The sequence below is a fragment of the Vigna umbellata genome, chromosome 1 (genome assembly GCF_029865625.1).
Source record: "Vigna umbellata cultivar VRB3 chromosome 1, Vumbellata_1.0, whole genome shotgun sequence".
NCBI classification, from domain to species: Eukaryota; Viridiplantae; Streptophyta; class Magnoliopsida; order Fabales; family Fabaceae; genus Vigna; species Vigna umbellata.
This window is the reverse complement of record NC_142165.1, coordinates 33,074,223-33,088,901: the sequence shown is the minus strand read 5'-3', so window position 1 is coordinate 33,088,901 and position 14,679 is coordinate 33,074,223. Positions and strand designations below refer to the sequence as shown.

The window sequence follows — 14,679 nt, the reverse complement described above, 5'->3', positions numbered from 1 at the left end:
TACAAAAAGAATTAATTTTATTAGGGGTTTTTCTACCTGCGGCTTTAATAACCCCGAATAGTTTTCGGCGGTTTTATGAAGGAGTTCCAAAGATATTATGTTAGGTTTTTCACTATCCAATATCTTCTTGCTATATCTAGTTTGATAGGATCTAATATGTGGGGACTGTTTTTTATGGTAGAATTACACTGGCAAAGATGCTATTGCTCATAACTTTCATGCTGCTTTACTTGGAGATGAGTCGGCGCTTACCGGTGGCAGTGGGAAGGTTGTGAACAGTGGATTGTGTTGTTTGTTTATATGGGTTTCAACATGGTATTGGCCTAGATTGAGGTTATTACTTTTGTTGTTTGGTTGATTTTGAGTGTAGATTCTCTTTTTAATTACTCAATCACCATCTCTCTTTTTAAACCTGCAGTGCGTTCTTTTCTATTATTCTTATTATTAGAATTATTATACTAATAAAGTTACACCTGTACTTCAACTAAGTGTTTTAGTTTAGTGATAGGAACTGGATCCTACAATTAACGTTATATATGTTTATTGAATATGCACCTCTTCTTTGTTTCAATGCAGACATACAATAAAGTTTGCTCTATATAGTGGTTCTTAATTCATTGCAGGTAAACATTCTATTTTCATAAATATTCCAGCAAGTAATTATATGTGTGTGCTTACTCTATTATTTTAAGTTGTGTACATGAAAACCTGAATGAAGATAATATATAGGAAATTATCTCTTAGCTTTATTATCAACATATTTAAAAAGAAATTATGAAATATAGTATGCGAGAAGGATTTTTAGCTTATCTCTTAGCTTGTAGACATGTAGTGATTTAACTGTCTGATTTCTAGGTTTCTTCTCTCTTACGAGAAGGATTCTACCGTAAAGCTTTGGGAAGTTGGCTCTGGAACATTAGTCAGATTTCAATGGTCAAAATTTTGGTCCAATTGCAGCATCCTTGAATGAGGCAATGTTTCAAATGGTCATTTAGAGTGGTGGCATGCCTATGATGGTCTAAATGAAACAAATGACCACCAGTTGCTCTCTGCAGAGGGTTCTCTTTTGAAAAACATGGTAATGTGAAGCACAAAATATTAATGTTTGGAGTTATGGTTCTGATTCCAGCTATACTTGTTCCTTAAATGGGTGGAGGAGTTGTAAGAACTTTTTTCATTTTTATTGTTTGCTTTAGAGATTTTGAATATAGAAATGAAATTGAATGCTTTGATTAATGTAGGATGAGAAGACACGAGTGTTTCAGACACTCGTTTGTTTCTAGAATAAGCACATTTCTTCAATCCTTGTTTGGAACTCGACTTCCAATTGTAGTTGCTGGTTCATACACTTACATAGTACGTATAACATCTATTATCTTATATATCATTTGTTCATTTTAGTTTTGATTTATTAGGTTAAATTCAGTCTGATATTAAATTTATAATTTATATTTCTATAATCAGTGTCCAAAGTTGAAAAATAAAATGGTTAAAGGATCAAATATTTCTTCGCTCTCTGTTAGTCACCGTGCCCTTTGAGTTTTTGTTTTTTACTATTTGACTACTTCGGTGCTCTCTTACTCAGGAAAACTCTGACTCAGGAAAGCTGCTTAGAAAGCTCTATTCAGAACATGGAAGAAGTGCATAAGCTTCTAGATGAACATTTTCATTCGGTGAACATGTTTCTCTTTAATGAACATTTTTCATTCGGTGAACATGTTTCTCTTTAATGTATATTTGAAAAATGTTACTATTTTTATTACGTGTTTTTCTTTATTATAGCTTTTTTTATCATAATAAACTAAATAATATATAAAAAAAACAATTTGACATGCATTTCCGGCGGTTTTTGAAAACTCTGCCATTCCGGGCGGTTTTTGGAAAATCCCTGCCATTCTCGACGGTTTTTACGAAACCTCTACCGGTGGTTTTTGCAAAACCCTTGCCATTCTCAGCGATTTTGAGAAAAAACCGCCAGTAATTATTTACCAACGCAACTTTTTCCAGGGGATTTTTCAGGTGTTAAAAGAAGAGCCGCAGTCACCGCTGAGCGGAACTTTTACCGTTGAGCGGAACTTTTATCGTTGAGCGGCATTCTGAAGCACCGCAGTCACCGCTCAGGGCCAAAACTGCAGCTGAGCGTCATCTTGAAGAGCCGCACTTACCGCCGAGCGCCAAAAGTGCCGCTGAGCGCCATTTAATTGGGCTTGGGCCTATTTTCTTTAATTTTTAATAAACTATATAAGGGTTTAGTCGACCTAGGGTTGATATCTTTGGACAAAAAGAGGCGAAATCACACTTTCTTCACCTCTTGGAGGCGGATTTTGGATGTGGAAGCTCTTTTCTTCAAATTCTAGGGTCCTATCTTTCATTTTTTTCATTATTTTCATCTAGTTTCACCATGTCTATGGTGAACTAACCCTGCATTATTGTTGGGGAACCGATGTAATCCTTTGAAACTCTCATGTATTGAATTGGTTCTATATTTTATATGCTTTGCTTCATTAATTGTTAGGGTTTTTCTTCTACACTCTATGCATGCTTTGTTTAACTCATTCAATTGCATGATCATTGATGTTATCTATATGGACACATATAGGTAAATCTAGAACTGGGGAAATTCTCCCGCAAGCAATATTACCTAGACATAGGAATAGGCGAATCGGTTGCCTTTAAGCCTCTGTGCGAATGTAATGCATGAATAATTGCTAGGGAGACAAGACATTGTAAACTAGTGATTAGGATTAGGCTTTCTTCACCGAGACATCGGGTTTAAGGTAAATTAGAAAGTGACATTAACATTAATGAAGAAAGATGAATTTTTGAATACATGAGAGTGGATAGGATAAGTCGGAAACCCCACCAACATAATCATTCATATTCTACATCAATCGCTTTTGCATCTTTCAATCCAATTGATCAAAACTTGCATTCATCTTTATTTTCTAAAATTCAAACACAATGATTTTGTTCACAAGTCTAATTTAATGAAGAAATCACATAACTGTCTAGGTCGTGAGTTCTTTGGGAAATGATACTTCGTCTTACCATTTTATTATTACTTGATACGATTCAGTACACTTGCCGAGTGTTAACAAGTTTTTGGCGCCATTGCCGGGGACTCCTGGTTTAACTATTCTATTTGTGTGATTATTGATTAACTTTGACACTATTTATGATTTTTTATCTTTTTATTTTTTTATCTTTTTGTTTTATCTTTTTATCTTTTTGTTTTATTTTTTTATTTTTCTTTTTATCTTTTCTATCTTTTTGTTTTATCTTTTTATTTTTTTTTTATCTTTTCTATCTTTTTGTGCTAAGAATTGTTTCTAGGGTCTTGTTTTCTTGTGTATGCAAGATACAATTCGGACTAGGAGCAAGAAAACAACGAAACCTCTTCTTGAAGGATTAGACGAAAGTAAAAGGAGGAGGAGAATTCAAACATCTAGATAATTATTTCCTTCTCCGGAAACACTTTTACAACCCTCACCACAAAGATCTAACCAAAGTACTGAAGAGATGGCTGGAGAAAACAATGGGAGACGTACTCTGGCGGATTACACCAATGTTGTTGGCCCTGATCACTTTAACAGCATTGCTAGGCCGAGGGTCAATGCTGCAAACATGGAGGTGAAACCGGCATTGATACAATTGGTGCAGAGCAACCAATTTAATGGACTGTCACATGAAAGTCCATATGAGCATCTAACCACATTCAACGAGATTTGCAACACTGTAAAGATCAATGGTGTGCTGGATGATGCTATAAAGCTTAGTTTGTTTCCTTTCTCATTGGGAGGCAATGCTAAGCTATGCTTGAATTCTTTCCCGGAGTACAACTTTAGTGAATGGGAAGCCGTGGTTTCAAAGTTTCTAAACAAGTACTTCCCACAATCCAAAATTAACAAAAGGAAGCAAGAAATTTCTTCGTTTAGATAAGGCATGGAGGAGACGCTAGGTCAAGCATGGGATAAATACAATTATTAAGAAAGACGCCCACTCATGGCTTTGACGAAGCAACAATAGTCATTCTTTTCCTTGGAGGTCTTGGTTCACAAACCAAATTGATGCTAGATGCCTCAGCTGGAGGTAATATTAAATGCAAGACTCTAGAGGAAGTTTTTGAATTGATAGACAACATGGCTACTAATGACAACGAGATGCATAGTGAAAGAGGAGCTCCACCTCAACAGAAGGGAGTCCTACAGTTGCAATCTCAAGATGCCTTACTTCACAAAATAAAATCATAACTCAACAATTGGAGAATTTGACAAAGACACTTGCTCAGTTGCCAAAGGAGTTGAAGAACGTTTCACAGGTTCAACAACAACTCTGTGAATTGTGTGGTGGTGACCATATTAATGGTCAATGTGCTTTTCTAGTGGAGGCCTTAGAAGATGTCAATTTTATGGCCAATCAATTTCAAAATCAATCCCAATACCGCTAAGGGAACTTTAACCAAGGGTGGAAACCTCACCCAAGCATGGGTCAAGGTCAAAATGGACAAGCTGGACAAGCAAGACAAGTTAATAGACCACAACAGCAACCATCACTATGGCAACAAGTATCTACGCTAAATGAGAGATCAACAAAGCTTGAAGAAACTTTTCAACAATTTATTCAAGTGATTATCTCCAATCACAAGAGCACTGAAGCACAATTAGAAATCTGGAGATCCAGGTTGGCAAAATGGCTAAGAAGTTGGAGGATATGCCTGACAGGAGTTTTGGGGCTAATACTGAAGTTAACCCTAAGGAAGAGTGTAAAGCTATTGTGAGTATATGTGATGAGAGGGTGAATGAAAAAGAGAGAGTTAAGTTAGAAAAGAGAGACGAAAAAGAAGAGAGAAAAGGTGAGGATGAGAAAAAAGACAAAGAAAAGAAGAGGGGAGTGAAAAATTGTGAGAAAAGTGAGAGTTCTTCCTTATCCTAAGGGGAGTGAAAAATTTGATAAAGAGAGACAATATAAGCATTTTAAAGAGATCTTCAAGCAATTGGAGATTAAGATACATTTGACTGAAGCTATGCAACAAATTCCTGCTTATGCAAAGCACATGAAGCAAATCCCCGCAAAGAAGAGATATCTAGAGGAGGAAACTAGTGATAAACAGGGAAAATGCAGAGCTATTTTGGAGAAACCACTTCCACCAAAAGTGAAAGATCCAGGAAGTTTTACTATTCCTTGCGTCATTGGGAAGGAAAATATAAGGGAAGCCTTAATTGATTTAGGGTCAAACATTAATTTGATGCCCTTATCTATGCTTCAAAGGATTGGTGATCTTGAAGTCAATCCAACCAAGGTGACTTTGCTCATGGCGGATGGATCTTCCAAGAAACCCTATGGTGTAGTGGAAGATGTGGTGGTTTGCATAGACAAACTTAAATTCCTGGTGGATTTTGTGGTGATAGAGATGAAGGAAGATGAGAAGATCCCAATTATTCTTGGAAGACCGTTTATGAAAAGGGCAAAGGTAATCATCAATGTGGATGATGGGTTGATAGTTCTTCAAGATCGAGAAGAAAAGGTGATCTTTAATGTCTTCAAAGTGGAGTCGCAAATTCAAGAGAAGGAGGCTAGTCACAAAGCTGCATGTAAGGATGCACAAGTGATTAGCTCGAAAGCTGCAAAGCCGATCATCAAAGGTAAAAATTGTTTCTTGTCACAGGTTAGGGAAGAAGAAAAAGATGACAAAGGAAGGAAGGTTCATGATGACTTGATGGATGCACAATTCAAACTTGGCACACCGGTAAGATTCAAGAACAAGTTGTGGGTTGTGAAAGATTTCAAAGAGAATGGAGTGATATAGATTGAAGCTCCATATTCAAGGAGAGTCAAAAAGGTGGACCAAAAGAAATTGATGAGTTGGTGTGATGAAAGCAAGAGGAACACCAACATTGAAGAAGGAACTTGAGCTTTATTGGGTCAAGCTAGTGACGTTAAAAGAGCGCTTGCTAGGAGACACCCTAGTGATTTGAAAACATTAATTTCTTTGAATTTATTTATTTTGATGATGTAATATGAAACTTGAGCATTGTTATATTTGGGTTTAGCATCTATTGGTGGATGCTAGGTTGGTGAGTATTTACTGAAGGATATTAAGAAGGTACACCTACTGAAGGGTGATGGTAAGATTTGCACCTACTGATGGGTGCTGGAGGATTTTGGGTCAGGCTCATGACGTTAAACAAGTGCTACTTGGGAGGCAACCAAGTTGATTGAATTTATCTTTGTTTGTTTGTTTTGATTCTGCTCTAGTTGCATTATAGGGATTGATTGTTTGAGTTATGTGAGAGACTAAATGCATTGAGTAAGTGAAAGGTATTGGTAAAGGACACCTAGGGCAAGCTAGGAAGAAGGGGACTTGGTGTCGTGTATGCCGCTTAACGGGAATTACCGTTGAGCGTGAACGCTGCAGTTTTGTTGACTGGTCTTCTGTTAATTAGGCTTAGTGGGATTTGGCCCATTAGGTCATTTTTATACCCTAGGGTGCGTCTTGGCCGCCACTTTCAGATCTCCCTCTCCCCACACGCTCTCAAGCACTCTCTAAAGAGTTCTCCAAAGTGCCCTCCAAAAAGCTCAATGCAAAGGAAAGTTGGGAATAAGAAAGAATGGTTGTGTTTAAATGATGATTCTCTTAACTCAAGGATTTTGTGATCTAGAAAAACCAATTTTCTTCTTAGCCCATCCACATTATAAGCCATAGAAAAGTCCTTGTGATGATGCTTGCTTGTGAGTGTGTTTAATTGTGGTTAAATGAAAGGCAAAGTTGATTCATGTGACATTGTGATAGTAGAGTGAATGAGTGACCTCTATATACACTTGTGTGATTGAGTGAGACACTTTATCTAGTGAGGAATAATTTCATGAGCATAGGATTACATCTATGCTTAGTTAATTGATCATTCATGAGAATAGCATTTGTTGGATACTATCTGACTATGTGAATACCACAATGAGCTTAATTGAATCAAAGCATGTGTGCATCTTAAGTGAATTCTTTTTTATGAGCTGATTTGAGTAATTACTTGTTTTGAAAGAAAGAGTTTTTGAATGTGGTGAACCATTATATGGAATGGTGGAAGACTGAGTTACATCTTGTTTGTTTGAGGACAAGCAAAGTTCTAAGTTTGGGGTTGTGATAACGGTTGAAAAACCGTTACTTTTATACTTAATTTTCATATTAAAAACAACCTTTATGACTTAGAAACTAGCTTGGAATCATGTTTTTGCTTAAGTTTTGGAAATAAGAGAGTTGGATGGGTTTTATGCTTGGTTTTCCTTGTTTTGGCAGGAATTAAGATGAATTACATGAAAAAAGTTGAAGTAGTAAGGAGCTGGACTCAGAAAGGGAAGTAAAAGTGTACAAAAGAAGAGTCGCAGTCACCGCTGAGCGGAAGTTTTACCGCTGAGCGACATTCTGAAGCACTGCAGTCACCGCCTAGGGCCAAAACTACAGCTTAGTGTCATCTTGAAGAGCCGCACTTACTGTTGAACGCCAAAAATGTCGTTGAGGGCCATTTAATTGGGCTTGGGCCTATTTTCTTTAATTTTTAATAAACTATATAAGGGTTTAGTCGACCTAGGATTGGTATCTTTGGACAGAAAGAGGCGAAATCACACTTTCTTCACCCCTTGGAGGCGGATTTTGGATGCGAAAGCTCCTTTCTTCAAATTATAGGGTTCTATCTTTCATTCTTTTCATTATTTTCATCTAGTTTCACCATGTCTATGGTGAACTAATCCTGCATTGTTGTTCGGGAACCGTTGTAATCCTTTGAAACTCTCATGTATTGAATTAGTTCTATATTTTATATGCTTTGCTTCATTAATTGTTAGGGTTTTTCTTCTACACTCTATGCATGCTTTGTTTAACTCATTCAATTGCATGATCATTGATGTTATCTATATGGACACATATAGGTAAATCTAGAACTGGGGAAATTCTCCCGGAAGCAATATTACCTAGACATAGGAATAGGAGGATTTGTTGCCTTTAAGCTTCTGTGCGAATGTAATGCATGAATAATTGCTAGGGAGACAAGACATTGTAAACTAGTGATTAGGATTAGGCTTTCTTCACCGAGACATCGGGTTTAAAGTAAATTAGAAAGTGGCATTAACATTAATGAAGACATTGTAAACTAGTGATTAGGATTTAGGCTGTGAGTCCTTTGGGAAATGATACTTGGTCTTACAATTTTATTATTAATTGATACAATTCAGTACACTTGCCGAGTGCTAACAAGTTTTTGGCGTCGTTGCCGAGGATTAAAAATTTGTTTATCACTGAGCGCAGATGCTTTCGTAGTCACTCCTGAGCATCCTAAGTTGGGGCGCTGAGCGCCAGTCTCGTGGGCTTAGACTTTTTCTGTGCTCTATTTAAGGATTTGGATTTCCTAGGCTTGGTATCTTTTGACAGAAGAGGCGCAGAAACACTCTCTTGGAGGTGGATTTGGAGGTGGAAGCTCCTATATTCAACTTTTAGGATTTTTCTATTTCATTCTTTTCCATTATTCATCTAGTTTCACCATGTCTATGGTGAACTAAACTTCAATTGTTGTTGGGGAAACGACGTAATCCTTTGAAACTCTCATATATTGAATTGATTCTTATTTTAAATGCTTTGTTCATTAATTATTAGAGTTTTTCCTCTATACTCTATACTTGCTTTATTTAACTCATTCATAGCATGATAATTGATTTTGTCAATATGGACACATACGGGAAAATCTAGATCTAGGGAATCTCTTTGATAACTCTCAGTATTTGCATATTTTTCTAGGATAAAACTCTTTTCTTAAGGTTCTTTAGCTTTTAATTTTTTAGAAATATAATAGTTTAGTGTAAAATGGTAAAAATAGCTTTTAAATAAAAATTTGGTTAATTTTCTATTTTTATGCAAATAAAATAGGTTTTTAAGTAATTAGATTTATTTTTTAGAAAAATATTTTAGAAAACAAAGTAAAAATAACTTTTAGAATAGGTTATTTTTTTTAGTAATTTTTTGTTTTAATTCTTTAATTCATTTTATTTTTGTAGGTTTTTGGGCTGAAGTACATTGGGCCATTGGCTGATTAATTGGGTTGGTCTGCCTGCACTGGAAATCTGTTGTGCTTCAACAATTTAGTTGGTTGATTCTGATAAAGATGTGGAGATTGGGCCGCTGCCTGGAGCTGATTGTATCAGAAGAGTTGGGGCGCTGGATTAGGCCTGCGTCTTAGTGTGACGACGCCGTTTTGGAGAATGTCTGACTGCAGCCTTTGCGGGTCATTTGAGTAGCAACTCATTTTGAGAAAACACAATCTTGCATGCACATTCACTCGGGAGAAAGAGGAACCCGCAAGTTAGGGCAAAGAGCAAAGCGAAAGGCGAGAGGAAAGCTCCCATTGTTCAAGCTAGGCACCTTCCCGGAGAAGCTGACCGAATGTCCAATCGGCGAGAGTACTGAAGTGATCAAAGGGTGCAGAAGCGACCTAATTAGCAAAGTGAAGATAACCGTTCGATGAAGAAGAAGATACGATGAAGGTTTTATTTTTTTTTCTTTCTTTCTCTATTCTATTTTCTTCAACCCTATAAAAGGGGGGTTCTTTTGCCATGTAAATGGAGAGACTTTCACGGAGACATATATTTTTCAATTTACGTTTTTAGTCTTAGGAATAGATAAAGCGAACGTGAGAGCTTAGGGTTTTATTGCGCTTTCGGCTTCGAGATTCTTGCGTTCCCGCTCGCATTTTGTTTGGTACATTTTCGTGTATTCCTTCTTCTTTGTTAGTAAAATTTCTTCTCTGATGTTTCTATGTATTGTACGTTCGGTGATTTTTTTCATTTTGATTTTTCCATTTATTTTGTGTTCTTGTTTGATGATGTCAGCGTCTTTCTTGTGTTATTTCGATTTGAGAAAAATTTGATTTGGACCCTGTGGCTACACACAGATAAAATTCCTTAGGGAATTACATGACTCCACAGTGAGCATGACATAGCGAGATGTCTTCTCGAGTTTGGAGATGCGTCTAATGAAAGAAAAACATTGTAATTAGTATTTTGTTTCTGTTATTTCATTTTGATTAGAGTTTTGCATGTTTTAGAGTATATTACATGTTTCAATTGCATTTAGATTAGGTTTTGCATCTGGTGATGATTAGAAACATGATTTAGGAATTGAACTTGTTGTGATTTGGTATAGTAAGTAGACATTTACCCAATCTAGGTTCTGATTTGGAACTTAAATACCACACAGTGGGTATGACTATCCAGGATGTCTTCCTGAGTGGTAAATGAATGCTTTTCTACACTAAAATTGGCACTTTTTATTCTGATTCATGATTCCAATCAACCAATCTATTTCTACTCATTAGTTTAGGTGTTTACTCATTTGATTTTAGTTTTATTTGAGAATAATATTGGCATGTTTGTTATTAGTTACTTCTGTTTAGAGTAGGATTTGATGATTCATTTTAGGTTTTATGTTTTACATTTTAATTCAGATTTGATGCTTAGTTTAGAAATATATGTTGATTGTTAATGCATTCTTTTATATTTAGGTTCTGCTTCTGTTATGCATTTCTGTTTCAAAGATTTTCTTCCCTTCACTAGTACAGTCAGGGGAAACGACAGCGGTTATTTTGGTCTATAGGCAGCGGTTTTCGAACCGAGGCATATTCAGGCGAGGCAAAAAGTCTAATATTTTGGCCTCGGTTGAGAACCGAGGCATAAAAAGAGAGGATTTTGCCTCGATTCAGCCTTAACCGAAGCAGTAAAGTTTTTGGTTTTTTTAATTTTTTTTCGTAGGACTATATGCCTCGGTTCAGGGGAACCGATGCCGTATGTCCCACTCTACTGCCTAGGTTGTAGTTGGAACCGAGGCAGTAGGCTTTTTTTTTTTCTCATCTGCAAGACTTTCTACTTCGGGTGTGACCATAATCGAGGCCATAAGGGGTCTTTCTACTTCGGTTATGACGTGAACCGAAGCATATATCCTTGTTTTTTTTTAAAATGAGGTTTGTTTCTGCAACATTCTCAACTACAAAAACAGACCTGCATATATTTTTATAGCTAGAACAGTCCAGAATAATGCAGAAACGTATATTTTAAATGAAAATTATATTAAAACATAAATATATTGAATGTAATCATAAATCAACTTCTTAGAAGCATAAATCAATCCAATGTAATCATAAATCAAGTTTCAAGCATAAATCAATGCAATGTACAAAGTTAAAATTATAATAATGTAGAAAAGCATAAAACAACTTAGAAACATAAACTTAGAACTTACTATATCCTAATATCTACTACATACTATTATATAAATGAATTACATATTTAGCAAGTGTTTTCCTCACAAGTTGAATTGACTTCTCTGGAATTGGAGCAGTCCTATTAAATCTCTGCATAAAACACAATGATTTTAATTAGTGTATATGAAATCCAAACTATAGAGAAAATAAAATGGAAACCTAAATATTACCGTTTCCCATCCACTGGTGTAATGTGCACGAATGATTGTCATCATCCAAAACATAACGTAGTAACCACATTCATATGACCTCGTTTGTCTATTACACTATAATATATCATCATAATTATAAAATGTTAAGTAACATCATTTGAAAGGAACCAAATGTAACAAAGTATGGACTAAAATACCAAACCTTAAGGGCAACCCATGCAAGCTTTTTAGCTGTAACAGTAGATCTCCCAGATAACATCATATGTGTTGCAAGGGAACTATTAAAAAAAATCCTTTAGCATACACTTATATAACAAAAAAGTCGAAACATTGAGATTCTTCCCAATCTACTACATGTCTAAGAGGACTGGGAGAAGACTTCTACAATGAACAAAACCAGATAGCAGTGTTCTCCAGTATGGAGATCACAAGTAGCTACCAATGACACCTGAAATTGGTAATAACTTATGAATCATATACCAAAATTAATAAATGAATGTGTTGAAGTTAACAAACTTCACTTACCCATGTATATAAGCGAGAAAATATATCTCCTTCCCTATTCCAAACCAGGTGGTGATGTATGTTTAGATATCATCAAATTTATTTCTTTCATGAGTCATAGAGGGGTCAATGAACCCATATACATCGCTGAACCCCTTCTTGTTACTAACATTAAACATATACCTAAAATGAAGAAATAATCTGATATAAGTAAGTTGATAGAATAGAATTATATAAAAAAGTTTTGATAAATTTACATCATCCACAGCTGAATGAGTGTAATATTAATTTCTTCTCTACTCGACGCAAGCTCCCTAACATCTTGATGATGCAAGTACAATGAGATCTGAGCTTCTCTTCCAAATGTAGTAGAATCCCAGTGTACATTCATCGGCACATCTGAAATGATTTTAGCAAGCTCGTCTAACGCACCAAGAGCGTCATCCTCTGATAAATGAGTCTTCTTCGGTGTAGGACTTCCCTCTTGACCTATCTGCTGTTAAATGCAAAAATGGTTATGTTATAATGTCAATTAGAAGTAAATATTAAAATTGAGAAGTATATAGTACGAGTGTTTACCGGGGGATTAGATACATCACCAACCAAATGTCTAGGCCAGGCGACAAAGGACTTAAATGCTTCTTCCACAGTGAAGAACTCATCTGTAGGCACAAGAAGAACGACATCCGCTATGACAACTTCATCCACCGTGACCTTGAACTCATCTTTTGAAAGTTGTACACCATGCACTACAGTAGCTGTCTCATAAACTATACCACGAGCCACTAGCATGGTCCCAGTATCAGAAAGAATATATAACTGACATGGACAAGTTTCATCCATGTTGTCCCCTAGGGCACCGGCAACTGAACAACTTCCTTTACCGCTTCTACCTGTCAAATTAAATGTTAGGTTATGCAAAAAGTAAATTAGTAACCAAAAATAAATAAGTTTACCTGTTGATGGACAAATTTGTAAGCACCAAAATATGATGTCACAAACTTGTTTCACAATCGGCAAGTATGACCGAATCGTTTCAAGTAATAAACTTGGTAAGACCAAGTATCGTTCTCCCAAAGGACTCACGGCCTAGTTTAGTTATGTGATTTGTTGATTAGCTAAGACTTAAGAACACAATAATTGAAGTTTAATATGCAAAGACGAAAATTAAATATGTATGCATGAATTGATCAATGACAAAGACAAAAGATAAACACTTTCAAGGAAATATATGAATGAATATGTTGTTGGGGGTCAATTTCATCTCATCCACTCTCATATATTTTAGGAATTCAACATTCAAATCATCATTGTTAATGCCACTCTCTAATGTACCATTCTAGATGGCTTCTGCCTAATCAAATAGTTCATACAATTCCTAGCATTCCTAATGATTAGTTCATGAGTGCAGGAGCTTAAAGGCAACCAATATAATATTGTCAGTATAATATTGGGAGAAATTCCCCGGATCTAGATTTCCCCGTACGTGTCCGTATCAACAAAACCAATAATCATGCATTAGAATGAGTTAAACAATGCAAGCATTGAGCAAAGAGGAAAAACCCTAACTAATGATGAAAGAAAGCATATGTCTTAATTCAAAGATGTACTCAACAAATCCATATATGAGAGCTTCAAGAGATTACTTTGACTCCCCAACAAACATACAAGGTTTAGTTCACCATATTCATGGTGAACCTAGATGAATTACAATGAAAGTATGAAAGAATAAACCCAATAAAGGTGAAGAGGTAGCCTGAGCATCCAAGATCCTCCTCCAAAGGGGTGAAAGAGAGAGTGTTTGCCTCGTTTCTGCCAAAGATGCCTAACTATAGGACGTGCAAGCCCTTATATACTAATCTAGAGTTACAAAAGATTACAAAAGTCCAAGCCCAAAAAGTGCCGCTCAGCGGTATTTACCGCTCAGCGGTGATTGCGCGTCTTCTTTCTTCCCCTCAGCGGCCATTTTGCCCCTCAGCGGTTCCAACGTCACCTCTTGAGTGCCGCTCAGCGGTAGTTTGTCGCTGAGCGGTGCCTTCGACTTCTCCTTTTTGCACTCTTTCTTGTCTTTTCTAATGTCCTCTCTCTTATTCTTCACTTCTTTCACCAAATTCACCTCAAAACCTGCACAAGAACACTTAAATCAAGCATAAACCTGTCCAGCTCTCTTATTTCTGAAAATATAAACAAAAGGCATGATTTCAAGCTAGTTTCTAAGTCTAAAGGTTGCTTTTAGTATCAACTTTAAGCATGAAAATAACAGTTTTTCAACTGTTATCACAACCCCAAACTTAGAACTTTGCTTGTCCTCAAGCAAATAAAATGTAACTCCATCTCCAACCAATTCATATGATGGTTCACTCATTCAAAATCCTCTTTTCAAGATAAGTAATAACTTCACTCAAACTTAAGACCAAGAGTTCAATCAAGATGTGCACATGCTTTAGTGTTCACAAAGTCATTTAAATTCCAACAAATGCTATTTTTCATGAATGATCAATCAATTAAGCATGGATGTTCATGTGCTTATGGAATATTTCCTCACTAGGTAAAGTGTTTCACTCAACACACAAGTGTATAAGAGGTAAAGTGTTTCACTCATTCACTCCACTATCACAATGTCACATGAATCAACTTTGCCTTTCATTTAACCACAATCAAATACATTCACAAGCATGCATCATCACAAGGACTTTTCAATGGCTTATAATGTGGCTGGGCTAACA

At 36.1% G+C, this 14,679-nt stretch overlaps 1 protein-coding gene and 1 long non-coding RNA gene across 4 annotated transcripts; both read left to right on the top strand.

Moving 5' to 3' along the window:
• The first annotated feature begins 618 nt into the window (after positions 1–618).
• Positions 619–2,514, top strand: LOC148205199 (uncharacterized). 3 transcript variants are annotated; one of them, XR_015785055.1, is made up of 3 exons: positions 619–1,078; positions 1,242–1,356; positions 1,586–2,514. It is a non-coding gene; the product is annotated as an uncharacterized LOC148205199 (long non-coding RNA). The 3 variants fall into 3 exon arrangements; XR_015785054.1 differs by having other exon boundaries at positions 619–1,356; positions 1,586–1,673; positions 2,008–2,514; XR_015785053.1 differs by having other exon boundaries at positions 619–1,356.
• Positions 2,515–5,023: 2,509 nt separating this feature from the next.
• On the top strand, positions 5,024–9,078 carry LOC124847413 (uncharacterized). The gene is made up of 2 exons (XM_088103646.1): positions 5,024–5,362; positions 9,040–9,078. The coding sequence occupies exons 1-2, from the start codon at positions 5,024–5,026 to the stop codon at positions 9,076–9,078; spliced, it is 378 nt and encodes a 125-aa protein (XP_087959772.1).
• The last annotated feature ends 5,601 nt before the right edge of the window (positions 9,079–14,679 follow it).